Source organism: Berkeleyomyces rouxiae, assembly GCF_048999995.1.
Source record: "Berkeleyomyces rouxiae strain 22BRR77 chromosome Unknown BrBRR77_ptg000001l, whole genome shotgun sequence".
Taxonomy (NCBI): Eukaryota; Fungi; Ascomycota; class Sordariomycetes; order Microascales; family Ceratocystidaceae; genus Berkeleyomyces; species Berkeleyomyces rouxiae.
Genome location: NW_027396491.1, coordinates 1567172 through 1592688, shown reverse-complemented (window position 1 = coordinate 1592688; position 25517 = coordinate 1567172). Strand labels below are relative to the sequence as shown.

The 25517-nt window shown below is 50.6% G+C and overlaps 9 protein-coding genes across 9 annotated transcripts; 5 read left to right on the top strand and 4 right to left on the bottom strand.

The window, feature by feature from the left end:
• Positions 1 to 286: 286 nt before the first annotated feature.
• BROUX77_000469 (uncharacterized protein) lies at positions 287 to 2933 on the bottom strand (the record flags this gene model as incomplete). The annotated part of the gene is made up of 2 exons (XM_073749477.1): positions 287 to 1190; positions 1255 to 2933. 2 exons carry the CDS (start codon positions 2931 to 2933, stop codon positions 287 to 289), a joined length of 2583 nt encoding a protein of 860 aa, XP_073608706.1.
• A 3163-nt stretch (positions 2934 to 6096) lies between these two features.
• BROUX77_000468 (uncharacterized protein) lies at positions 6097 to 6856 on the top strand (the record flags this gene model as incomplete). Its single annotated transcript, XM_073749466.1, has 2 exons — positions 6097 to 6193; positions 6252 to 6856. 2 exons carry the CDS (start codon positions 6097 to 6099, stop codon positions 6854 to 6856), a joined length of 702 nt encoding a protein of 233 aa, XP_073608705.1.
• A 474-nt stretch (positions 6857 to 7330) lies between these two features.
• BROUX77_000467 (uncharacterized protein) lies at positions 7331 to 7757 on the bottom strand (the record flags this gene model as incomplete). The annotated part of the gene is made up of 3 exons (XM_073749455.1): positions 7331 to 7380; positions 7454 to 7547; positions 7617 to 7757. 3 exons carry the CDS (start codon positions 7755 to 7757, stop codon positions 7331 to 7333), a joined length of 285 nt encoding a protein of 94 aa, XP_073608704.1.
• Positions 7758 to 8793: 1036 nt separating this feature from the next.
• BROUX77_000466 (uncharacterized protein) lies at positions 8794 to 12159 on the top strand (the record flags this gene model as incomplete). The annotated part of the gene is made up of 5 exons (XM_073749444.1): positions 8794 to 8922; positions 8991 to 9080; positions 9149 to 9421; positions 9678 to 9768; positions 9836 to 12159. 5 exons carry the CDS (start codon positions 8794 to 8796, stop codon positions 12157 to 12159), a joined length of 2907 nt encoding a protein of 968 aa, XP_073608703.1.
• A 939-nt stretch (positions 12160 to 13098) lies between these two features.
• Positions 13099 to 13941, top strand: BROUX77_000465 (uncharacterized protein; the record flags this gene model as incomplete). The annotated part of the gene is made up of 3 exons (XM_073749433.1): positions 13099 to 13260; positions 13325 to 13396; positions 13450 to 13941. The coding sequence occupies 3 exons, from the start codon at positions 13099 to 13101 to the stop codon at positions 13939 to 13941; spliced, it is 726 nt and encodes a 241-aa protein (XP_073608702.1).
• A 634-nt stretch (positions 13942 to 14575) lies between these two features.
• BROUX77_000464 (uncharacterized protein) lies at positions 14576 to 16141 on the top strand (the record flags this gene model as incomplete). Its single annotated transcript, XM_073749422.1, has 1 exon — positions 14576 to 16141. The coding sequence occupies one exon, from the start codon at positions 14576 to 14578 to the stop codon at positions 16139 to 16141; it is 1566 nt and encodes a 521-aa protein (XP_073608701.1).
• A 210-nt stretch (positions 16142 to 16351) lies between these two features.
• On the bottom strand, positions 16352 to 17236 carry BROUX77_000463 (uncharacterized protein; the record flags this gene model as incomplete). Its single annotated transcript, XM_073749411.1, has 1 exon — positions 16352 to 17236. The coding sequence occupies one exon, from the start codon at positions 17234 to 17236 to the stop codon at positions 16352 to 16354; it is 885 nt and encodes a 294-aa protein (XP_073608700.1).
• A 1184-nt stretch (positions 17237 to 18420) lies between these two features.
• Positions 18421 to 21228, top strand: BROUX77_000462 (uncharacterized protein; the record flags this gene model as incomplete). Its single annotated transcript, XM_073749400.1, has 2 exons — positions 18421 to 18576; positions 18688 to 21228. 2 exons carry the CDS (start codon positions 18421 to 18423, stop codon positions 21226 to 21228), a joined length of 2697 nt encoding a protein of 898 aa, XP_073608699.1.
• Positions 21229 to 23092: 1864 nt separating this feature from the next.
• Positions 23093 to 24289, bottom strand: BROUX77_000461 (uncharacterized protein; the record flags this gene model as incomplete). Its single annotated transcript, XM_073749389.1, has 2 exons — positions 23093 to 23610; positions 23683 to 24289. The coding sequence occupies 2 exons, from the start codon at positions 24287 to 24289 to the stop codon at positions 23093 to 23095; spliced, it is 1125 nt and encodes a 374-aa protein (XP_073608698.1).
• Positions 24290 to 25517: the final 1228 nt, after the last annotated feature.

Genomic DNA, 25517 nt, shown 5'->3' with positions numbered 1-25517 from the left:
TAGATTTTAATGAGTGTTCATGATGCCACCCAGAACAAACCACCTAAAAGTGACCCGAATAAACGAATGGTTATGTACATACATCACGTGATAAGAGATCCAACCGACACAAAAAGAAGACGAGGGGTATGAACAAAAATAAGAACGGAAATACAAGGTGATATGATGTGATGTGATGAAGAGAAACTCGTTTATCTCGTGGGCCTTGATGAGTCTTGGAATCATAATCATATGTACGACAGGGAAAAGAAAACAAAGGATACAATGGGTTCCATGCTCCGCCCCATCACCAATCTGCCGGACCAAAGTGGCCGCTTTCCGGGAGCTCTTTGTACGGGCAGGCATTCCAGTCGCAGCCCTGCTTGTACACCTCGGTGCCCCACCATGAGAAGTTGCCCATGACATTGGGGTAGATGATGGCAAAAAACACGACGACAATGCCAAAGGCCAGGCCCGAGTCAAGCGCAGCGCTGAGCGTCATGGTGTACTTGGCCCACCAAGCGCCAGCGCGGCGGCGGATGTGATAGTTGAAAACGTAGCAGACAACGGCCCACACAGAAAAGTTGAGTCCGGTAGCGGGCGGTATCCAGCTCATGGTGCCAAAGATGACGGGGAAGTTGACGTGTTGAGCGAGGCTGTTTTTGCGGGGGCGTGCGTACAGCCAAACGGGGATTGGAAGGATGGCACCAACTAGGAAGCACCATATCAGCGGGCGATACATGGCGCCATGACCAAAGAACTCGGCGGGCCCGACTACACCCCACAGGATGGAGCCGTTGAAATGCACGCGAGCGAAAGGGCAAGTGAAGCCGTTGACGGCATCGGCTGTACAGATGCCTCGCACGTTGCGGAACATCCAGTTGAGGACACCGATTTGTGTGCACGAAGAGACGACTGTAGCAGCCAGTTGTATTTGGAAAAGCAGGCGGGGTGGGATTTTCATGTAGTGGCCGAGTTTCAGGTCTGCTGCAAATTTAATACCCTGGGCTGACGAGATGTAGCCATATGTTACAAAGACCATGTTTGCGACAGGACGGCCTGGAAATGCTACACCACATACGAGCTGGCAGATCAAGTAAATACTGCTGTGCTGATTGGTGACGGCCATGACAATGCCGTTGGGAATAAAAAAGATGGCGCATATTCCAAGCGCCATGAGGAGGCCATACCAGGGGAGATGGACAGGATAGCTTAAGAGCGTGTGTTAGAAAGTTGACACTGAAAGAAGAGCGGGGATTGGGTGTAGAGACTTACTATTCAACGACAAATATGCCGACAGCGGCCATGCTGGCAAATGTTATTAGGTACCACGACATGGGTGCATCTTCGTAGCGGCGCATTAGACGCGTGTGTACATCTTCACGAACAAAGCTTGTGGCGTTGGTAGACCGTACTGAAGCGCCAGATGAAGTGCCTGGTCTCGAAGACGGGGCAATGCCAATCGGTCCGTCACCTATGCGCTGATATAGAGTAGTCCCGGACACTTCTGAGCGGACCTCCTGCAGAGACTGTTTCCACGTACGCCAAATATCTGGACCATACCAGCAAACAGTATGCGTCAGCAATGCGGCCAGTCCGGCAAATTGCACGCCATAGCTGAGCACATAGGTTATGGGGAGGAAAACTCGACTGTAGTTACGGTAGGCTTCGCGGTCGAAAACAAAGTCTTTGGTCAATATACGACCAACGTCATAGACCTGGCCGGTGTTGTCAAAGACAGAGGCAGACAAAATGGGCATGTATGAGGAGTACAGAACGTTGGCATAGTACATTATAGGTGCCAGAACCCACATAACAATGGCCACTCCAGCTACTACATTTACAGCAGCCCAAAAGGGAACTAGCAAGGGTGACCCAATGTATGTGATTTGCGCCCAGTCAAAGGTCATGGGAAACAAGCCCAGGCCAGAGACTACACCGAACAGATTGGCAACGACAACGTTTTTAGGGGCGAACCAGGTCATGACATTGAAATAGCTAAGGGCAGGAAAGAGTAGCCCGGGCAGAAAGTAGAACGCACAGCCGCCTAGCCAGACGAAGCTGAAGAACCGCCAGCGGCTGATACGCCAGCCATTAGCCGGCTTGTTCTCTTCCTTGTGCAGGGTTGAAAACATGGCAGCAGACATGAGGGTACCGGGCCAAATCATGCTGCTGGGTCGAACCAAAAAACGGCGCGTCAAGCCAGCAAAAGCATATCCCAGAATTTGGGTGGAAAGTGTGAGCAGCAGCTGGTAGGGAATGGTGACTTCTTGCTTGTAAAACTTACTCTGCTCAACGATGACGTCAGTCGCAAAAGCAAAGCCAAAAGCAACATTACTGCTTATGTAGACGCATGTGTGTTCCTTTTCATTCCACCAGCCCTGGCCAAGCCACAGTCGCCAGCGCTGCCAAAAAGAAGCATAGCGTATGGACACATCAGTACGACCGCACAACACCCCAGCCTCGAAGTGTTCACGTGGGTCGTCTGGCCGTTTGAGTATGTAGTCCCATAGGTGGCCCAGGGGATGAGCAAGAAGGAGGGCGATGACGGGCGATATGGCTACGCTGGGATAACGAAGCGAGAAGAATAAGTTTGTGGAAGACCCGAGGATGCTGAAGAGGAGAGAGAGCGCCCACATGCGTGGCGTGTTAATAGAGAGGGTGATGTCATCAGTGGGTGACACAGCAGCACGAACAGACTCGTGTGGTGAGTTTTCATGGACATCTTGATGAGAGTCGGAGCCTGCATCATCATCGGAATGGTCGCTTTCAACGTCTATTATGGTTTCTTCGGAGCTGGATGGTGGCGCTCGAGACAGTGGTTTTCTGTGCGATATTTTCTGGTCGCATGGGGGGATAGTGAACGGAGTGTGCTGTGGTGGTGATTCTGGAGGGGAAACGGTTCCGTATGAAGCACCGTCATCATCGGCTAGGAAAGGCGTGTTAGACGCCATAGCCTGGATAGAACTTGGGTCCAAGCCAGGAGGCGAGTCTGCGCAGATCTCTCTAGTGCCACTACTGTATGAGACTGAACTTAAAAATTTGATGCTGGTGGAAATAGAATGGAGGCACGGGAACGCGCTGGAAGTCTAAGATTAGTAAAAGTGTTGTAAGGGACATTGGCATCTAAGGTTGCATACGCTCAGAGCTTGAACTGCAAGAGGTAAAGCCGAGCAGGTCGGCAGCAGGTCAAGATGCTGGCGGCTCTAATCAAAGTCTGGGAGCAGGCAAACTTGAAGCGCAGAAACCAACGACAAAGGCAAAGACAGAGAAGAAGGAGAAAAATGAAACAACAAAGTGGTTGAGGCGCAGAAAACGAAGAAAACCTGATGGGTCAGGTTGGAAGCGAGCAAACAAGAGCATATGGAGTGGGTTTGTACTTGTACTTGTACCCGTTCCGAGAAAAGAGACCAGCAAGGCGCACCCACATCAGTGTTGCAGGGCAATAATGAGTCTCAGGCCTGGCCGCCAGCCTAAGCTGCGAAACCGTTGAAACGATGCAAGACAAGCACCAGCACTGGCCACAAAGCGTGCAAAGAGCCGGACCAGTGAGCGATACCATCAGCGGGCTCGCAGGGAGGGAGAGGTCAAGAAGGGAGAAGAGGCCGACGGGGCCGACGACGGGCGAGAATCTCGAGCACTGGGAGACTGGGAGACTGGGAGACTGAGAGCCAGAGAGGGGTGAGCATAGGGTCAAGCGAACAGATCGAATTATCATCATCCGCTGGTCAGGGGAGGGGTGGCATTAAAAACAGCACAGAAGAAGCCTTGCACTTTACCCATGGTCATTGTCCAGGGTCGCTCATCTCAGCTTCCTTTTCGGGATGGCTGAGGATGGCTTCGTGGGCGGGTTGATTGGAGTGTTGCGATGGTCGAGGTTGAGAATGTTTGAACGGAAGATGAAAAAATCTTTAAGTTAATGTTGGAGAGGGAAAGAGGACGGGCAAGGTAAGTGCGGCATTGCCTTGGGGAAGACCACCCAGGGTTCTGAGACTTAGGGTTGTTTGAGTGCTTGCCGTAGTTCTTGTTCAGCAAAAACGGGAGGATTTAGGGACACAGGCCGTGTGTGACTGGCAACGATGGCACTGTGAGAGACTAGACTTTTAATTCCAGCTCACCTATGAGTCTTTGTATCCTTCACAGTGCAGCTGATGTACTGCACAGTAGTCTACCTTGGCTTTGGCTCGGACATCGGATTCTGCGCTGGCTCAGATCGTGAGCAATCAGATTAGATAAAAATGGGCATGTTGTCTCCGTGGGACGCGGCTCTGGGCTGTTTATTATGCCGGTCAATGCTCGCTAGAGTTCTCGTCAGTGAAAAATCTTCACCACTGCATGCTCTGGCATCGAAGCCTGCCGACTGAGAATTTTTGCGCTTTACCGCCATTTATGGCTTTGTAATGATGGTCTGGCGTACCCCCGCTGTCCACTAACTAGCCCAAGGCCGATTAGCTGATCCATACACACTTGCAAATCATATAACAACGACATTGTGCGGCTGTTGGGGTAGTCCCTGGAAATTTGGACATGGCCTGCCTCCACCGTGTGTGCATGTCAACATGTGTACTCATGGTTGTCCAAGCAAAAATCGCCGTGAACAATGTTGCCGGGCACGCTAGACAGTTCGTCCCACGCGGCTTCATTCTCTTTGTCATCGCCTCGGTGGTCTGGGTTTTGCAAAATTACTGGACATGGTAAACAAAGCCCCCAAATCCAGAGCCCTCCCATTCAAACAAGTGTGAGTGGGGGAGGGGTGCACTCGGTGGCCCTGACTTGGGCTCGTCTCCCTACTGGTGTCTCTCTTGGACAGTGGCTGCTTCATAATTCATCCTGTCCACCCTTGACCCGCCATGCTTAGATATCCAAGGCTTCCTATTTGTGGCTTTCCTCTGATGGGTTTCTGTAATGGCTCATAGCAAGTCATAGGACATCATAGCGGCATTAGCACCTGATGTCTAGGCGGTGGTTCTGCTTGATACCGACCTATACACAGATACTATTGGTACCACCATCCCACTGCATGTGCATATGGATATGTGACTTTATACGCATAGCTACATACGTAACTAGATAACTAGTTAAATGTGCCCAAGTTCATGTTGAGACTGATGCCTGGCTTGACTGCGCGTTACTGGGCTAGTAGGATGTGACTCAGCTGCTTTTTTCACTGCAACTCAGCAGCCCTTTTGCACGGCGTCGAGACACTCCTCTTAAATTCGTATGACGCTCGTGATCATCCCAGCTTGCCAGCCAGCTAGTCGTGCACGGAGTCTAACTAATCCAAGTCCAAGGGACTTTCGTTCCAAAGAACGAGACATCCAAGAACAACCCTGCGAGACAACCACATGCTTCTCTCTCAGCGAAGCAGCCCGAAGACTTCCATCGCGTCGAGGGATGATGCTCGCTTGCCCTAGAGAATCCCTCGCCAGTATGCGGTAGAAGCGTCTTGGAAAGACGGTAAACTAGGGAGCATGTGATAGCTTGATGCACTTCCCAGGCGGGCGGGGTCTAACGTCATAGTGTTCTTGAAAGCCCCTCCCCCGAGTCATGGTGCACCCTCCCTCTAGCCCTCTAGCGCATAAGCTTGTTGAATAGCTTGTGATAGTGGCCTTTTTGGATGGTCCTGCAGCAAGCCGCAGGAATATAGAATACAAGCCTACCAACTGCTCAGCACTTGATTATGCTGGCATCCATTCCATGGCTGTGATGACACTTTGCCCTGGACGTGCATGGCCGGGCGTTTTGTGCCTCCCCTCCTGCAAGTAAAGACACAAACAAGTACATGACTACAGGCATACATACAAACTTGTGCAGGTACAAGCAGTCTACTCCCGTCCTCGGACATGGTTGATTCTATATGCACATTGAAATGTAGTCAATGTAACTAATCCCACCTAACTTGTATATATCTCTGTACATACATACTTGCTGCGTCGTCCACGCGAATATGAATGTATGTACTTGCGGTGTCCCCAAAGCGGGGCAAACCGCCGTTTAGTGTTACTTGAAGAAAAGACGATTCAACGTTCACTACATCTCGAGGGCGCCTGTACTTTTTCTGCCTTATGTACGACTTATCCTATTGCAAGCTTCTTGGGCGTCCGACAGAAAACCAGCATGGCATCTCCCGCGTTGGTCCTGGCCAAGCAACAGCTTCGCACTGTCGTGCGAGAGCGGCTCAGCCACGTTTCCCAAGACTCTGTTGTTGCCCAGAGTAAGCCTGGTTCCTCTGTTCTACCCATATATTCGTTATCACTAACACGGGATGACAGGCAATACCGTGTTTGAGACTCTGCGCAAATTCCCGCCGTACATCAGTGCTACCAGCATCAGTATTTTCCTCTCCATGCCCACGGGCGAAATCCAGACCCGTGAGATCGTCAGGCATGCCCTCCAAAACGGAAAAGCTGTGTATATTCCGTACTTACACAAAACACCACCTCACTTGACATGTGCCACTAAGCGTGTCATGGACATGGTACGGCTCCGCGATGTTGAGGACTATGAGGCTCTCCAGCCCGACAAATGGGGCATCCCTAGCCTCGACCCCGCTACCATCACCACTCGTGAGCGAGTACTCGGCGAAACGACCGAGATGGTTGATTTGGCCACACTTGATATGGTTCTAGTTCCCGGATTGGCCTTTGAAAGTAGTCCAGAAGGTGGTATCAAACGTATGGGTCACGGCCGTGGCTTCTACGATCTCTTCTTCGAGCGTTACGCTGCTCTGGCCGCTAGACTTCCCCCCAAGCTGTGCGGGCTCGGGTTGAAGGAGCAATTTTTACCAAATTTACAAGAGAAACTGGATCTGCCTGTGGGCGCCCAAGATAAGCTTCTTGATTGTGTGATACTGGGCGATGGTCTCGTCGTATCGTAAAGGGCATTCACTGCGGTGAAGCAAATTCATAAAGGACAAATAATGACATTAACATGATGTCTCCGAGATTCATGGCCGGACAAAAAAAAGACAAATAATAACATTAAATGACAAAGATGAAAAAAAGAGGCTGTAAAAGAACATGAAACTCCCAAAAACAAAACATGAGCAAACTCCAGTACAGGGCTCCCCGTTTGTCGTTTGATATGAACGACACATGCCACTTCATGACTAGACAGAAGAAGATCCCATAACACGTAGGGTCTCGTCTGGATGCATAACCTGAATTTCGGAAGCCCGCTAAGAGGTAGTCCTTTGTGGACCCAAGGCCATGGCGGCAGGGCTTACTTTCTCTCTGTAGTGAGATACACATTTGCTGCCTCTCTCTGGCCTTGATTTCCAGTCCCGGGTGTATGGTCGTGGGATAGCCTCACGTGGCATGTTTGACTGTTCATTTTTGTACACGTAGTGCATTTAAACAGATTGTATCAACGAAACGTTGTCGCCCTTGAGGAGAATCTGGCCTATGATAGACAGGTAGTAGTTAGCACGAGATGTTTTGTCAGGAAAATGCGCATGGCCAGAGCAAATGCTTACCTAGCGATCTCCGGGTTTCCTCGGGATTGGTCTTGGAAACAATCTTGACCTCTACGGCATCGTCCAGCACCAGGTTCATGAACTCATCGAAGCCCTATGCGATAGTTAGTGGCTATATTCTTATCGGCTATGCGGCAACTGCGCCGCGTGCACTTCGACATACTCTGATCTTGCCCTCAATACGAATGCCCAGCTGCTCGTACAGCCACACCTGCACCGTAGTGTGCGACTGGAGCAGCTTGAAGATGAAGTTGATGGGGGGGAGCAGAACGCGCCGACCACCGCCGCCACCACGACCAGTCATATTGCAGTATTTGAGGGGAAAGAGGGGGGATATAAAGTCAAGTGTACACCGGTCGGTAGGAATCGGTTGCGAGCGGGCTGTGCGATTGGATGCAATCGAGCCAGAAGGTGTAGTCGGTCGTATGTATGTAGTCTGGGTGAGTTGGCGGTGGAGTAGACAAGGCTGGGGGTTTCGCAGTATTTTTTTCGGGGCCTAGAGCTTCTTGACAGCCTTGTGTCTAGCGCTGAAGCTACTTTGGGCTTTTGTCCATATCTATGTATCCATTTTATCGCTCTCTTCTGCTCTGTCTTTTAACCCGCAAGCTCCCAAGCCGCCAATGCGGGGCAGAGTGTGGCGGCGTGTGGCGTCGAGGGGTTCACTGTGGCGCTCGCCGGTGGTGCCAACTGAGCTTCTGGTTTTTTTCTTCCATGGCGCATGGAATATTAAGAAAGCATGCGCTTTGCTGCCCGTTGACATCCACGCCTGGGCCCGTTTTGTTTAGCTGAAATACCTTTTAGAGCCTTAAACCTTGCCTTGCGCCTTGTCCGTGTATCTGGCTCTCTTTTGTTCTTCTTTTCTCTTCGTCCATTTCCACCACGTCCCAGATTTCTGGCTGCCCGTCCGCTGCTTCTGTCCCACACCACACCACACCACACCATACCTACACTCTCAACCCCCGCCCCTCGTTTCTTGCGTCTGTAATTCTCTTTGTTCCTGTGTCCAGCGACTGCTATCCACGCCACTTAGTCTCCGGTTGGTCTCTCTTTGCTCTTCTTCTCGACTCTTCCGACCAGCCTCTAACACCTAATACCGATAATCGCTGTAGTCGTCCGCAAGCCCTTCCCACCACAAGCCCAAATTCCCCAAGGACGCCTTGAGTGGCTACTCTCGCAGGGATTAAGCCGACAGTCAGCTAGCCCGCCAGTCAGCCTACTTAGCACCTATATCTTCCGGCTCATTATTCCCACAGCCCCGGAGCTTGCTCCGAAACGATACTTGCGATTCGTCTTTCCCAGCCTCCTTAGCCATTTACACAATATCCTTCAATTCAGACACCATGGCTTCCGTTGCAGCTACCGAAGTCTTCCGAGTTGAGGATGTTCTCGCTGCTGTTGTTACCATGAGGGGCGGAGATGTGGAGGCCAAGAAGAAAGCCCAAGAGTTTCTGCAAAACTTCCAGAAATCGGTACGTCGTCATACCAGAAAACGCACAGTAGACGTGTGACTCGCCGCTAACTTTTAATATCCTGCTAGAACGGCTCATGGGCCACCATCATTGGCATTCTCCAGTCTTCTGTCGACGATGAGGCAAAGCTGTTCGCTGTTATTACTCTTCGCGGAAAGGTTCGTTGCCCCTCCACAAGCTGCCCAATGTCACACAACCCTGCTCACCAAAGTGCGCGCTACCTTAGATTACATACGACCTCTCGACCCAGATTCCCCAGGACCAGATTGCCGGTCTCCGTGACCAACTGTTGCTTTTCCTCACCCACTTTGCCTCTGGTCCCAAGGCTATACGTGTGCAGCTATGTGTTTCTCTGGCAATCCTCGCCATCCAGATGACGGGATGGAAAGATGTTCTGCCCACCGTGGTCAACGCCCTCAGCTCCAGCCATGCCGCAATCCTCGATTTCCTTCGCGTACTCCCCGAAGAAGTTACGGACGGCCGCAAAATCACCCTTACTGTATGTGACTACCAACTTTATTTTCTCGACCCCAGTTGTTCAGCAATATTCGCCTACGAGATCAATACCAGATCTTGTAGTATGCCAGCTTCGTCTCTGCGATTATCCCATCCCCCACCCTCCACAGGAGTTCTGCTTGCGAAATGAGCCGACCACTCCCAATCGATCGAGTCGAATCGAACCCGGCCGAATCATTTTCCGTTAGGCCGACACCAACCAACGTCGATCAAAAATCTAATACGTCTACGTCACATAGGAAGAAGAACTTAGCCAACGCACTACCGAGCTTCTAAGTGATAACTCCGAACAGGTTGTTCAGCTCTTGACAAACTATGCGCAATCTTCTCGTAAGCCCCCACGCCCAACGCCCACCACACGCACAACTCTGTTTTTCGAAGTTAACATTAGAAACAGCCGAAGCTGCCCAAAACCCCCAGCTTATGGAGTGCATCGCCGCTTGGCTCAAGGAGGTCCCTGTGAGTCGCATTGCGAGCTCTCCTCTTCTGGAACTTGTCTTCACTGCTATTCGTAAAGAGACCTCGATTCTTGAGGCTTCAGAGTGCCTCTGCGCTATTCTTCGCGAAACCTGCGAAGTTGATGACAACCTCGAAGTCATCAAGGTTCTTTTCCCCCAGTTGATCCAACTTCAACCCTTGGTAAAGAAGTTTGTCGAGGAGGAGGATGTGGAGTCTTACAAAGCCATCACCAAGATCTTCTCCACTGCCGCAGAGTCTTGGGTTGTGGCCATTGCTCGCGAACCCCAACTATTTGCCCCCCTCGTGGAATCGGTCTTGGAGTGTGCAACACTTGACAAGGAGCGCGATGTGATCGAACACACCTTCCACTTTTGGTACGAACTCAAGCAGTACCTGGTTCTCGAGATTTATATGCAAGGACGTCTCCACCTTGCTCCTGTCTACTCCAAGCTTGTCGGGATCCTTCTTGGTCATTTGCAGTACCCCATGTCAGAGTCCACAAACGAGCAAGATCTATTCGATGGTGACCGCGAGATGGAAGAAAAGTTTAGAGAATTCCGCCACCAGATGGGCGACACTCTCAAGGACTGCTGCGAAGTTCTTGGTGTTACCGAGTGCCTGACCAAGGTTCTAGATGCCATCAATGTTTGGATGCAAAAGTATGCTGCTCAGGCTTCCGCAAACTCAGTGCCACACTGGCAAGAGCTGGAAGCGCCTCTATTCGCCATGCGTGCTATGGGAAGAATGGTTGACCGCAATGAAAATGTCGTTCTCCCTCAACTCATTCCACTCCTTGTTCAAATCCCCATTCATGAAAAGTTGCGTTTCGCTACTATAATGGTTCTTGGACGCTATACTGAGTGGACAGCGGCTCATCCCGAGTTCCTCGAGCCCCAGTTCACTTACATCGTGTCTTCATTTGAAACCGACTCCAAAGAAGTCATTCGTGCAGCTGCCATGGCTATCAAGTTCTTCTGCACCGATTGCCCTGATCTCTTGAGTGGACAGGTAGTTCAGCTCCAGAAGTTTTACGACCAGATTCTGGACAAACTGCCTGAAATTAGCCAGAACGAGATCACCGAGGGTGTCGCCAGTGTTGTTGCGGCTCAGCCTGTTTCTGAGATTGAGAAACTTCTCGCTCTCTATTGCGATCCTCTCTTCCGACGTCTAGGCGAAAAGGCCACTGCGGCTACCACTGATGAAGGTAAGCTGGCTGTGGCTGATCATCTGAATTTGATAACCTTCTTCATTCAGATTGTTCTGCCTGTTGTCGACGAGGGCCAGGAGAACCCTGCCGTTAAGTACTGGCAGCAGCGATTCCACATGCTCTCGGCTGTTCTCAAGAGCTTCGTCACATGTGTCCCTATTTGCGAGCGTATTTGCAAGTGCTGGCGCAACATGGTTCTCTCCTACCGGACGGCTATGACGCCACTGCTGCCCATCATGGCCAACGAACTTGCGTCCGCCTTCAGCACTTCCCGTGAGGGCTGCTTCCTCTGGGCAACAGGCGCTATTCTGCGTGAGTTTTCCGAAGATCGCGAGAATGTCAGTGCAGATATTTCAAACAGCATCTATGAGTTCTTTGAGGCTCAGGCTACTACTTTCCTCCGTGTTATGAACGAGCTGCAGCCTCGCGATCTTCCCGATGTCGTCGAAGACTTTTTCCGTCTGCTGGTTGACGCGCTTCTGTACTACCCGCAGCGTCTGATCCCGTCGACTCTTTTAACCCCCATTTTCGAGGCTGCTATCTATGCCCTGACTTTGGAGCAGCGTGATCCTCTATCGTCGACACTTCACTTCTTGCTGGATCTCATCTCGTATGCCTCCAACAACCCTGCTACCGGTAGCGGGCTGCTGCCCGAGGTTGCGCTCCAGCTCCAGGCTATTGTCAAGGACCTAATTCTTAAGGGTGGCGATCAGCTCGTCAAGCAGGTCATGGCCGGCATGATGCTCACGTTCCCTCGCGACTGCTTCGCGAATGGTAGCTCCGTCTTGCTAGACCTCTTCCGTGTCTGCCCCCAGGAGACTGCCGTCTGGCTGGAAAGCACTATTCAGCTTCTTCCCGCAGGCACGGTTACCTCTGCCGAAGCTACCAGACTTATGACCAAGATCAAGGAACGCCTACAGTCTACCGATCCCTCTGACAACAGACAAGTCAGAACTATTCTGCAGGACTTTACCAACTCGTATCGCAGACGCAATGTTGCGCCTCGCGATGGACTAGGTCAGCTGGAGGCTACTAGATTCCGGTTCATGGGTTAGACGTGAAGTTCAAAGGGTTGGCAAGTTGCTTTTGTGTTTTGTGGGTTATATTTTTATTTACTCGGTCTATTTATCGCATGTCTATTAGAGTTAAGGGAAGGCTGGGGAAAGATGCGAGGAAATTGGAAAGGATCAGAAAGAGATGGGACCATGATATCAGGCTGTATTGGATGGTGAACAGCTGCTGCGCTTCATCTCTATCGCGCTCCGCTTGAACGTGCATCAAGGCTTAAGCAGTGTAGTACAGCAATGATGCATAGGCGAGGGGAGAAGCGATGGCTATGAAGGCCGACAGAGTGTATTTGGATAGGCAAAGCAAGGATCTTGGGGTTTTTGGCTGGCTTGGGATTTTATTTTGGTAAAAAGAAGACGTCGTGAAAGCTCAGCTGCAGCTTCAAGACAAACGGCAGTCCAGAATGTTAAGGGAACTTTTGATCGACACAATGACACAATGACACAATGACTCAACGGCATGCTTGTCTGTGACCTCAATAGGCGGATAGACTGTCTCCATTTCCACGCATCTGGTCTATCATGCAAATCTTGGTATTTCAAGCGTCGGACTGACAGATTAAGTTGGTTTTTTGTACCGACTCATGAAGTTTCTCTGAGTCAGTGTTGTCGTGCATTGGATACTTGGCCATGTACCAACAGAACAGGCATGGTCCAAGCTTGGAAAGCTCATAAGAGCAGCAGGATGCGGCCCGTTTCACAGGCCTATTTTGACATGAAGGAATTGACTAAAGGGCGACTACTTATCATAGCAATACGGGCCATCGAGGAGGATCTAGTGATGTGCTAAGTGCAAGTCGAGACTCGGTAGAAGAAATGATATAAAGAAGACCTGGTAGCCTGTATTCTAAGCCGCCACATGCACCTGAATCAGCATTCTTCTTCCGTTGTATCAGTAAGGTTTACAGTCCCAGATATCCCCACACCATGACAGTCAAAACAAAGGTACAGCTCGTTCCCTACGACGCCGAGTCGGAGACGCACCGCCAGCGACTCTATGACCAGCGAGTCGCTTGTGGTTGGGGAGAGGAATCAATCGATGAATGGACACGGATGCAGCTGTCAGGTGACAAGACAATATTCTGGGTGGTGAGTGCTTCTGCCGATCTTTGATGTTGTGGATGACATGAAACTAAGCCTTGGCTTTTAACAGGTGCTTGGCGAGGCAGTTCCAGAAGAAGCTCAAAAAGATATGATATCAAAGAACATGACAAGGTTTCCTGCAGTATGTTCTTGCCAGTTACTCTCCAGCATGACCCCCGGCTCACACAAACACAGGAATCAACGCTGCTCAGAGACTCGGCCCTTACCATTGACGCTGCCGTCAGGACCCCCACCAACCAGCCCTTCTTTCCCATGGGCCACATCGCCATCCAGCACGCGCTCGATACCAGCGCCGGTCTGGGGCTTTCCCCGGCCGAGGACTTCTGGTGGATCACTAGCCTCTATATTGCTCATGATATCCAACGTGGTGGCTTTGGCAAGAGCGCCGTCGACATTGTCGAGGATATGTTAGTACAACGTGGTGCCAAAACCATTGTGATTGATACGGTTTCTCATGAGGCCAGCCAGGAAGACATCTGGCTACGGTGGCGTTTTGAAAACAGAGGCCTTGAGAAGCCGGCAGTGTTCAAGACCAACGAACAGTGGTACAAAGAACGAGGGTATACACGGTTCGGGGCCGAAAAAAAAGGCTATCTTATTTCAGATCGCAAAACCGATGAGAAGTTTTGGGCAGAGAAATGTTTCATGCGTAAGGATGCCGTTTGATTTTACAGATGCTAGGGTTTACGTTAGGGTCTTTGGTTGTTTGCAGTCAGCGACATGTGATCACGAATAGTCCCAACAATCGCAGCTTCAATTGATTGTGCCTTCCATGAATAGATCTTCTTTCCTCCATCTTTTGGTCGTGTAATGCAATTGCCACTCGAGCCCCAAAGACTTGAGATAGGAACACTGCGTGCTTTTGTTGCTGCGCTTGTCCCACCTCACGCCTTTGATTGTGCATTTATCGTTAATTTATCGGTGCGTATTTAACAGCACGCGGTCAACGCGTCTGAGGTCTGTGGCGTCTAGGAAGGCACGAAGCTTCAGCAAACAGATCGTCTCTTGTTCGGAAACTACCACTGATGCGATAAATCTGCCTTTCTCATCTACCCACACAATTAGCTTAGTCATAACACACTTTTCCTTTCTTTTTTTTCTTCTTCAATTCGTCGTTGCTTCCGTTTTCTCTTGTCTTCATTATAACCAGCCTTCGTTCATTGTTTTCTGTCCTTTGACTCGCTCATCTCGCCGTCGTATCTGAAGCTACCCCCAGATCACCAAAGAGGCCTGTTGACGTCATTTTATCCATACGACCTTGTCATCTTTGGTTGAATAGGTAGCGTCAGCACCCACCGCGATGGACCATAACAGCCTTGGCCGGTCCTTGTTGAACTACGCCAAAGCCCCCAGTGATGCCGGCACCGTTCGGAGCAATAGCGGGTTGGAATCAGCCTTGGATGCCCTGACCAAGGGAAAAAGTAACAATAATAATGCGTTATTGACACAGCCCAATGGCTTTCTGAATCAGGGAGGTCGCAATAGTCCCGATCTTCGCCGGGCAGAGACCCCCAATAAATTGAATCAGCGCCAGTCTCTTGCTGCTGCAGCCCGAATCCCAATGGTTCCGGCTACACGCACGGATAACGGCTATGGTCCGGTGTCCACGCCACGCCAGAGCCGCCCTGCGTCACCACGCTCCGTCCGTTCTGTTGATCACCGTCCCGCTGGCATCTGGGGCCCATCGGTTCTGTCCGAGTCAGACTTCAATCCGCCGAGTACAGTGGACACAAGCCGGTACCAGCATCACAGCTTTGGACTGAAACATAAACAGGACACAAGGGACACCAAGAGGGATGCAAACAGAGAAACGAGGCACGAGGACGTATTTGTCGGTGTAGGCATGGATAACTCGCGGAACTGGGGACGCCGTGATTCACGACCGCCTGCCTTTAGCATCAGCGAGGGTAAAATGGCCGTGACGGGGATGCAAGCACCAGTGCGGACGACAAACGAATACCGAGGGTCTCCCGAACGGACTCTTCCACAGGTTGCAGCTCGTGAAGTGGATCAGAAAATGAGATCGGTGTATGTGAATGGTTTATTCGGGAGTGAAGACGAAGATGAAGACGATGAAAACAATCTGGGAGATGAGCCCGAAAACTTTCGACAAAATGGCATACAGCGGCCCATTGCGCCGCGTCCTATGCAGCCTCACCGCCAAACAGCTTTGGACCTCGCTAATGACGACCTTGATTCGTTGCTAGATGAGGATGAGATTGAAGACGACGATGTATTTGGAAACAAGAGCGAAGCTTCAGACCAGCCTACGCCGAAGGCAACACGGAAAGTTGCTGCGAAGACCGCCCCGAAGGCACATCTTCCTCAGCCACAAGCACCGGCGTTAGCACATGCGCCCCCTCCGACAGTACAACCGCAGCTATCTACAATGTTGGCAAAGATAGCACGAGCCACTAGTGATGGTAATTTTCAGAAGCGCCGCCGGGCCAGCTATGATTACGACGACAAGGCACTCGAGGCCATGGACTATTCCGAGCTGAAGAAACAGCCATTCGACTATGACCCGGCAGTGGCACCTGCTCTCCAAACCACAGTTGGCCACGGCGAAACCTTGCCGGCACAGCTCCTGCACTACAAGACACGCACAGATACAGACCAGAGAGACTTCTTTTCGCGTATGACAGTCACAGACTGGGAGCGTTCGGGTGACTGGTTTTTGGACCAATTTGGCGATCTGATGCAGCAGATTATCCAGGCGCGCAAGGAGAGACGAGCTATGGTGGGCCAGTTTGAGGCTGAGGTGGCTGGCCGCGAGGAGCTGGTGCGTATAAAGCATGATTCGATCGAGCGCAAGATGACCAAGATGAAGCAGAATGGGCTGAAAGTCGTTAGAGATGAATTGTAAAGCTTGGTAACTAGTGGTTTTTTTTTGTTTCTTGGAAGGGGCTTGATAGTTTGCTTGGTTGGCCACCCTTGGAAAGCCGGAGTTGGGGCGTTTTATACATTTACATCGGTCCAGTGAATATCGTCTAGCAAGGTGACGTGTTGGCTATGATGATTTCATAACTTCCTGGTACGTAATCTATCTCATGCTACATGCTATAATATGTTTCTCCTATACAACGCGATGTTGTAACACACTTCTGTCCTTGGCCACAGCGATTTGCAGGTAGTGATCTGTTGCATTCGCCCGTGCAAGGGCAGTCTCCGGCAAATGTGACAAATAGAGCTCGTAGGCTGGAAAGTAGCCATCAACAAAGGCTACGACCTGTTCGTCCGTCATTCCAGCACCGCGCGTTTCACGTAGCTGTCTTTCCTGCTCTAGCCGCCATTCATATACGAACATCGGATCCGATGCCGAGATCTGGATGAAGGCATCTAGTTTCTCGGTTATTGGGTCGTATGCTTTGAGGAATTCGTTTACCTGCATGAGAGTATCGAGCGAGTGCTTCTGGAGTGTTTTGGATTTTAGATCCTCATGCCGCTCAGCAACTTGGTTCTCTGTCAGTGCGCGGAAGCCCACACACCAACCCTCGAGAATCACGACGCGGACAGGCTGCCCACCAGGCGGATTCACGCGTATCCACTGCGCCTCAGGTGCGCGGTCACCGAGGCCAGAGAAGGCCGCCTTGTCGTAGGACGGCACGGCGACCGGATGGCCGTGTTCCAGAGCCTCCAGGACGCTCAGAAGCAGCGGGACGTCATGCGTGCCTGGCTCACCGCGATTCTGCAGCAGTGGATTCTGCGGGTAGGCGGCGGCCAGGGCAGCTTGAGCGTTTCGCGGCAGGTAGAAGTCGTCGATGCTGCAGACAAGGTGTGGGACGGTGTTGGCGGTAAGATCTTGGGAGAGGGCGCTGACCAGGGTTGTTTTCCCGATGCCCTGGGGCCCGTTGAGACCGATGAAGATGGGGCGCGCGGGCAGAGTGGGTGGAGGGGAGTACGTGGAGAGTTGAGAGAGAATAAAGGGGATGCAGATGGGTGTTTTGTCGTCTGTGGGCATGGTGGGCTAGGGCGCGGGGTTTATTGTGTGTGGGGTGAGACTTCCATGAGTGCTTTGTGATTGAACGATTCATCGCCTTCTTTTGCAAGGTTTACAAGGTTTACACAAAGCCTGCATGATGACCCGCAGCCGGTGATGTCATTGGTGTTATTGGAGGGCTTTTTGGCATGGACGTCGGCGCCATTGAGCTCGGCATTTGCTTGAACAAATAGTTATTTACAAATCACTGAGATTACAGCCGCAAGCAACACCAGGTGATAGATAATCTGCTACATGACTAGCTATTTCAAACTGCATCTAGCTTACAACTAGTTAATCGCCATCTCAATGCCCGTAGTCTTCCTGTTTAGATTTATATCCGTATGACTAAGCAGTCCAGATAATTTGGGGTAAAGCACCAACACCAAAAGTAGAATTGGAGAACCAAGCATGTGAAGGGCTAAAAGACAAAGCTCTGATGGACCTTTCTGTCCCTGCGAGGCTGCGACGACAGCGACAGACGCATGTGAATATAGCTGCTCAAGCCAGTTTCTCCTCTTTCCCTGCAAGAAAGCTGAGAAAACAACTGCCAGAAAGACGGTGGAATGAATGTCTTCTCCAACAATTTGCTTCCCAGATCCAGGTACCGAGCTGCAGTTTGGGAATCCGGCTGTCTTGTACCTATGCAGCCAAATTCATGTGCCGATATACTTCAGTAGCCCCTCGGCCTGTGCGCCCCTGGAAGCCTCGGCTCAACCATAAAACCCTCAGTGGAAGCCCCGGTTTTGGTCAGCTCTGTAGCTGCAGTGTTACAGTGGGTGCCCCCTAGAATTAAGCCTGAGCTTTAGCCTTCCACCCCCTGTAACACCTCTACAACCATAAGCCATGACAGTCGCTGCAATTGCCGGCTGACGGCGCCGCGCAAAAAAAACAGGAAGGCGCAACTTGGACAGGGAAGGAAGCTCTGCAAGCTCGTGCAGCTGCCGTTTTCGATGCACCTCGGCATCTTTGGTACCTACCATTATAACTTGTTTCGGTCTGGCTTTTCTTCCAGTCTCCGTTTTGCTCTTCTCTTCACATCTTACTTTTCAACACATCCATCACCAATTCAAGCTTCTCTATTGCTCTCCGCGCCAACTCACTCCAGTCACCTTCATTAAAGCCTCTCTATTTCCCTGTCGCCTCCAGTTCTGCTTCCGCTCACAATGTCTGAACTCCGCTACGACGGCCAGGTCGTTGTCGTCACTGGCGCCGGCGGCGGCCTCGGCAAGGCCTATGCCACCTTTTTTGCGTCGCGAGGCGCCAGTGTAGTCGTCAATGATCTCGGTGGCTCGTTCAAAGGAGAGGGAACCTCATCAAAGGTGAGTCTCAACATTCATTGCGCGCATCTCGGTCTCTGCCGTGTCCCCTTTGCGCCCTGTCCTTGGGCTTGCCAAAACACTCGTCGCTAACAAAAAATTCCCATTTCACAGACTGCAGATGTTGTCGTCAATGAAATCAAAGCCGCCGGAGGCAAAGCCGTTGCCAACTACGACTCCGTTGAGAACGGAGACCGCATAATCGACACTGCCATCAAGTCCTTTGGCCGCATCGACATCCTCATCAACAACGCCGGCATTCTGCGCGATGTCAGCTTCAAGAACCAAACAGATGCCGACTGGGATCTCATCATGAAGGTCCACGTTAAAGGCGCATACAAGTGTGCGCGTGCCGCGTGGCCCCATTTCCGCAAGCAAAAGTATGGCCGTGTCATCAACACTGCATCTGCCGCTGGTCTGTTCGGTAGCTTTGGTCAAACTAACTACTCAGCTGCGAAATTGGCCATGGTCGGTTTCACCGAGACCTTGGCCAAGGAGGGTGCCAAATACAACATTTTATGCAACGTCATTGCCCCTATTGCTGCCAGCCGGATGACTGAGACCGTCATGCCGCCAGATCTGCTCAAAAACTTGGGTCCTGAATGGGTTATCCCTCTTGTTGCTGTTTTAGTACACAAGGACAACCAAGAGAATGGCTGCATCTTCGAAGTTGGCGGAGGACACATTGCTCAGCTGCGCTGGGAGCGTTCGTCTGGTCTCCTACTGAAAGCCGACGAGTCATATACCCCCGGCGCTGTGATAAAGAACTGGAACAAGGTCACCGACTTCAGCAACCCTCAACATCCTTCAGGCCCCAACGACTTCCTTACGCTGCTTGAAGATTCACTAAAACTCACATCTGCGCCTCCAGCTGAAAAGCTCGATTTCTCCGGCAAGGTAGCCTTGGTTACTGGCGGCGGTGCCGGAATTGGTCGTATCTACTCCCTGGCCTTTGCAAAGCATGGCGCTTCGGTTGTTGTCAATGATCTCGCTAATCCCGATACCGTTGTGGAAGAGATCAAGAAGATGGGCGGTAAAGCTGTTGGTGTCAAGGCCTCTGCTGAGGATGGCGACACCGTTGTCAAGGCCGCCATTGATGCTTTTGGCCGCATTGATATCATCATTAACAATGCCGGCATTCTTCGTGACAAGGCCTTTGCCAACATGGATGACAACATGTGGGACTCGGTCATGAATGTACATTTGCGCGGCACTTACAAGGTCACCAAGGCTGCTTGGCCGTATTTCCTCAAGCAAAAGTACGGTCGGGTAGTCAACACTACTTCCACAAGCGGTATCTATGGCAACTTTGGTCAAGCCAACTACGCCGCTGCCAAGTGCGGTATTCTTGGTTTCTCGCGTGCTCTTGCGCTTGAGGGTGCCAAGTACAACATCTTTGTCAACACCATTGCGCCCAACGCTGGTACTGCCATGACCAAGACCATCCTTCCAGAGGAACTGGTCCAGGCCTTCAAGCCTGATTACATTGCTCCCCTTGTCCTGGCCCTATCCAGTGATAAGTGCCCCAACCCTACTGGTGGTCTCTACGAGGTTGGCAGTGGTTGGTGCGGCCAGACTCGCTGGCAGCGCACTGGAGGCCACGGCTTCCCCATCAATACCCCTCTGACCCCTGAGGCCATTGTCAAGCAGTGGGACAAGATTACCAACTTTGATGATGGACGCGCCGATCACCCCTTCAAGGCTCAAGACTCTATTGAGAAGATGGTTGCCAACCTGTCCAGCTCTAGTGACTCTGGTGATTCCGACGACAAGGTCAACTATCTCGAGGCCATTGAGAAGGCTAAAAAAGAGACTCCTATTGATAGCGAGTACCAGTTTGAGGAGCGCGATGTCCTGCTGTACAACCTTGGTGTCGGGGCCAAGCGTAATGACCTCAAGTACGTCTTTGAGGGTGCCGATGACTTCCAGGCTCTGCCTACATTTGGTGTGATTCCCCCCTTCAACGCACAGCTCCCCTGGACTTTTGACGATATCGTGCCCAACTTTAGCCCTATGATGCTGCTACATGGTGAGCAGTACCTAGAGATCAAGAAGTTCCCGATTCCCACTTCCGGCACTCTCATCTCAAGATCGAAGCTGCTGGAGGTTGTTGACAAGGATGCTGCTGCCATTGCCAAGACGGGTGTGACTACAATTGACAAGGCTACGGGCGAGGAGGTTTTCTACAACGAGTCCACCGTCTTCCTACGCGGCTGTGGCAAGTTTGGTGGCCAACGCAAGCCAACTGACCGTGGCGCCAGCACTGCTGCCAACAAGCCCCCTGCCCGTGCCCCCGACGCTGTGGTCGAGTCCAAAACGTCGGAAGATCAAGCTGCCATCTATCGTCTCAGCGGAGACTACAACCCGCTGCATATCGACCCCAACTTTGCCAAGGTCGGCGGTTTCAAGGAGCCTATTCTCCACGGCCTCTGCTCGTTCGGAGTGGCTGGCAAGGCGGTTTTTGAGCGCTACGGCGCCTTCAAGAATATCAAGGTCCGCTTTGCCGGCACCGTTAACCCTGGCCAGACACTCGTGACTGAGATGTGGAAGGAGGGAAACAGAATCATTTTCCAGGTCAAGGTTAAGGAAACTGGCAAGATGGCGATTGGTGGCGCGGCGGCCGAGCTGGTCCAGGGCCCCAAGACGAAGATCTAGAGCGAGGGGAACTATCATGTGTAATTTGGAATTGGTAACTATATGCTTGTTTGTTTTTGAGTTTTGTTCTTATTGGGGGGTTTTGTTGGTTGGTTATGAATCCTGGGTGACAAAGTGGAATTCAGTGTATGCAGATTAGCTACTAAAAAGTAGCAAGACACCTTGAAACGGTTCATAGAGAGTGAACTTGTAGACTCCTATTAATGACTTTTTGCTGTTGACTTTTGTCATTCCATACATACATAACTATGTGTAAGGGCACCTCGCACGAGGATCTTGGCTGTGCGCTTTATTGATTCCTAAGCGGGATATGATGTCGACCGTCGTCAACCACAACTACATTTTAATCCCGTGATGGCGAATGGATGGATCTTGTGAGCCGGGCAGGCCTAAAATGCTGCGTCTCGCACTGTACTGGTATTTCTGTAGGCTGCCACGGAGAACGATGTTACGTGGATACCAGTACACTCTTATTCTCACCCCTCCGGCTATACGCGGGTAGCATTAGTATAGATAATTCTCAATTCTTCATGTCGTTTGTAGTTATAATTTATTGAATGCACCATTTCATTTTTGTAGCCGACACGCTCGAGGTCAATTTTCTTTTACCAGCAACAAGTCTCAGTGAAGTCTTCCTCATGATTTGTTGCAAGTTACACACGTAGTCGGGAGAGGTAGTACAAAGGAATGCGACTGCTAAATTGGGAAGAGCTATCAGTGTTTAATAGGAGGACTCACTGTTGTCCTGTACGGAGAAGTATCCGGAACGTCACAAGTTCAGAGAGTTCAATGAAAGAGAATGTATTCAATGAAGGGGAAGAAAGGCGAACGATGATCGATCGATGCCTTCTATTCTAGATACTAGGGAAGAGAGAGAGAGAGCAGCCCTTTTATGCCCAGCAGTCCATCGATGTCTTGTGCTAGAGTCAAGTAGTAGTCGGAGGAGAATGCTTAGTGAAGCTTAGAAGCAAAGTCTAGTCCGAGCAAGAAACGGAGAAGTAAGGCCTTTTGTCGTTCAGCTTCCACTAGGTTGGGAACTTTTACAATAGCGTTCCTCTTGTGGCGAGTTGTGATGTTAGAACGTAAACGAGTTAAAGGCAATTCCAATGTAGTCAAAGGAGCACAACCCTAAAATACTTCTATTTGTAGGGTTGACATACTGACAATATCAACAAGAGCCGTAGTGCGGCACCACTTTTGAACAATCTCTTGTCCATTATCACGATAAAATGTCGTGGCCACGAGCCGAACTTTGGAGTCAAATTTCACTGACTCTGCCTTGTTGAACCAATGTTTTTTTCTTCATTTCATTCAGGTAGCAAAAACTGGCGGTGAAATGTTGAAAGTGGCAAGCAACCAAAAAAAAAAAGATGACGAAAACTGAATAAAACATCGAGTGATATCTCACTCTCTAATACTTAGCAACGCCTCGTTTCGATCGAGGGACCTCCGGGTTATGAGCCCGGCGCGCTTCCACTGCGCCACGTTGCTTGACGTGTGTTTGGTGATTGTTAGGTCTCGTAAGTGGCAGCTAAAAGAAAACCACAAAGTTAACAACCACACACGGCGTAAAAATAAACAACAACAGGAGAAAAAAAAGCTGATAAAAGTAAGGGACTATACAATCTACGGCTGCTGAGTAGAGAGGGCTTTTGCGAGCACGGAGATCCTGAAAAATCTAAGCTAAGTTTAATACAGGATACACATTTGTAGCTTATATAGATGGCAAGACTACGACATGGTGACTATCTCTTTCAAGGCAAAAAAGGAAGACTTGGTAGGGTCTCTCTTCATCCTAGTCATTCTTCTTCTACATAACATTCTCGCTCATCTAACTCTTCACCAACTTGTTTCTATCCTTCGCCTAGTTCTTGTCGTTGTGAGTCTCTTCAGCCTGGACTGTTATGAACTTACACTCGATTGTGCAGCTATCGCTGTCGCCGTTGTTTCCATCGTCGCACTCCTCGTCGGCCTCAATTATACCGTTACCGCAGACACTCGTGCAGCTCTTGGGATACAGGTCACAGACACGCTGAGCATCAACAACGGAAGGGTATACAGACAACGGAGGGGACACGACCCCATCCTTGGGCTCCAGGGGGTTGCCTTCGACCAGGTAAGATCCATAAGCGGCGAGGTCAATGTGCATGACAGAGTTGATGTCGTACTCGCCCACGGTCTGCATCTTCATGCTGTCAAGTTCAAACGGAATAAAGTTGCAGCCGTAGCCAGTGCAGGTATCGGCCTCACAGTTCACAGGCTCGCACCCCAAGTGTTCATCGGTCTCGGGATCGTACTTGTTGGTGCAGCGGATGCGGTCGCAAAACAGGTCAAGGTGCTGGTCTCTGTCGGGGCGCTGGTGCTCATGAGCAAGGCCCAGAACTGTTGTAAGCGGCTGTGGTTAGCAAGATATTTCATTGAGTGTAGTGTATTCAAGGAGGAGAATGTTCTTACGGTGACCAATCTGATGCACGTAGTCACGAATATTGTTGGTTGTGCCCAGAAGCAAATAGCTGGCTGCAGGCGTGGTAGTATGGCCAAAGCTACTGGCAGTCAGGTTTCCCTCGACAGCGCGCACAACCACAGGACCTAGACCATAACTAGTATTGCTGTAGCCTTCCATGGTAAACCGCAACCAAGGCAGCTTAGACGTCCAAATGCGAGTAGCCTCATGGAAGATCTTGCCACGGAGCTGCTCGCTGGCCTCGTCGTACCAGTAGTACTTGATCTCGCCATCATCCCACAAATCGTACTCGTCGTTCTGAACAGAGATTGAGCGAGTCTTTTTGCCAGGGTGAACCATGGCGTCATCCAGATGGGCTCTTCTACCGTAAATCTCGTCACCGTTAATAACAACGTGACCCTCGTAGTCAAAGTATGCGACTCGGCGGGGTGCAACCGACGGGGTCTTGTCAAAGGAGCCCCGGGGGTTGATAGGGTACATTATGTTCGCGGTTTCCGTCACATCACCGTCAGCTAGAAGCCTGTCGGGACCATAATCGCGGGCCATGACGGCTTCAAAGGTGGCAGCAGCGGCGATAAAAGCGTAGATCAACTGCATTGTGATGATTTAAAGAGCAGGATTGAAGTGCTAGGTATGTTTATTGCAATAGATGAAAGCGGTGTAGAATAGAGAGTATGTGAAAGTTAGAGAATGAAGTGAGTGTAGTAGAGAATGAATGGGAGTTGCAAATACAAAGGCGACTAGTGAATGAAAGAGTCAAATGTAATGTTCATGGGGAGCACATTACCAACTATATATACAACCAACTTGATCTTCAAATGCCGTTAACATCTCGGGTTCTGAAATCGTGAATGCATGCTCCCATCATCTGGTTCTCACCAAGGTTACCCAGCACGTCCCCATATCTTGTGGGCAACTTGCTTGTTCTGAGAGAACTCTTCTCCCATCCATGCTCAAGGTCTCCACCCACCTCCGCTATACCTGTTAGATTTCTCGTCAATGTCCGGCAGTTGGTTCATGTGCAAGTACACACAGTATGGCTAACCACCATATCGCAGCGATATCACGCATCATACGCTAACCAACTGGCATTGCCGAACAAGAGCACTGGTCTCATCGGCAAGCGCAAAGTCAAGATGGATGAAAGCGACGAACACGTAGCCCATAATTGTGACCCAAGAACAGAAACTTTGTATGTATATCTACGGCCCACAATCAGGCAATTCTCGGTATTAGTGAAGCTCGCATCTATCGGACACCAGACGCTACTATTGCTTTCTATATCGAGTGTAACCATGCTTTTTTTCTTCTTTGCGCCATATTGTTCCCACGTTCCCCAGAGTACAGCCAACGTACAACAAAGATAGTTCCAGTCAGTTCACGCTCACAGCTCTCAGCGTTTATTGAGGATTGGGTTGAAAAAAGTTCATCTTATGTCCGCCCCCATGAACAGGTATGCGTGTTTTTGGTTTGTCAGCCTCTCGTCCTGACCACTATCAATGTCTTCCTCGATCGATTTGTACCACATTGAAATGGGTGGGGCAAGTGGCCGGGGTCTCTTTAAAGAGGTCCGTGGTTGCTATATATACTTATACGCATAAATACTTCGCAAACACATGATTTCTAGTTTTGGCTGCTGTTGATGATGATGAAAGTCTTTATTATCCCGTCTACTCGCGAGGTATTCTCGGCATACGACAGGGGACTATTTCTAGTACCAGAAATAAAAAGTATAATGACGGAGGTCGCGGAATTCAAAAAAAAAAAGAAAGCAAAGACCACCCCCCCCGTCTCCAGTCAAGGCCAGAGTCACGGAGAAAAGTGG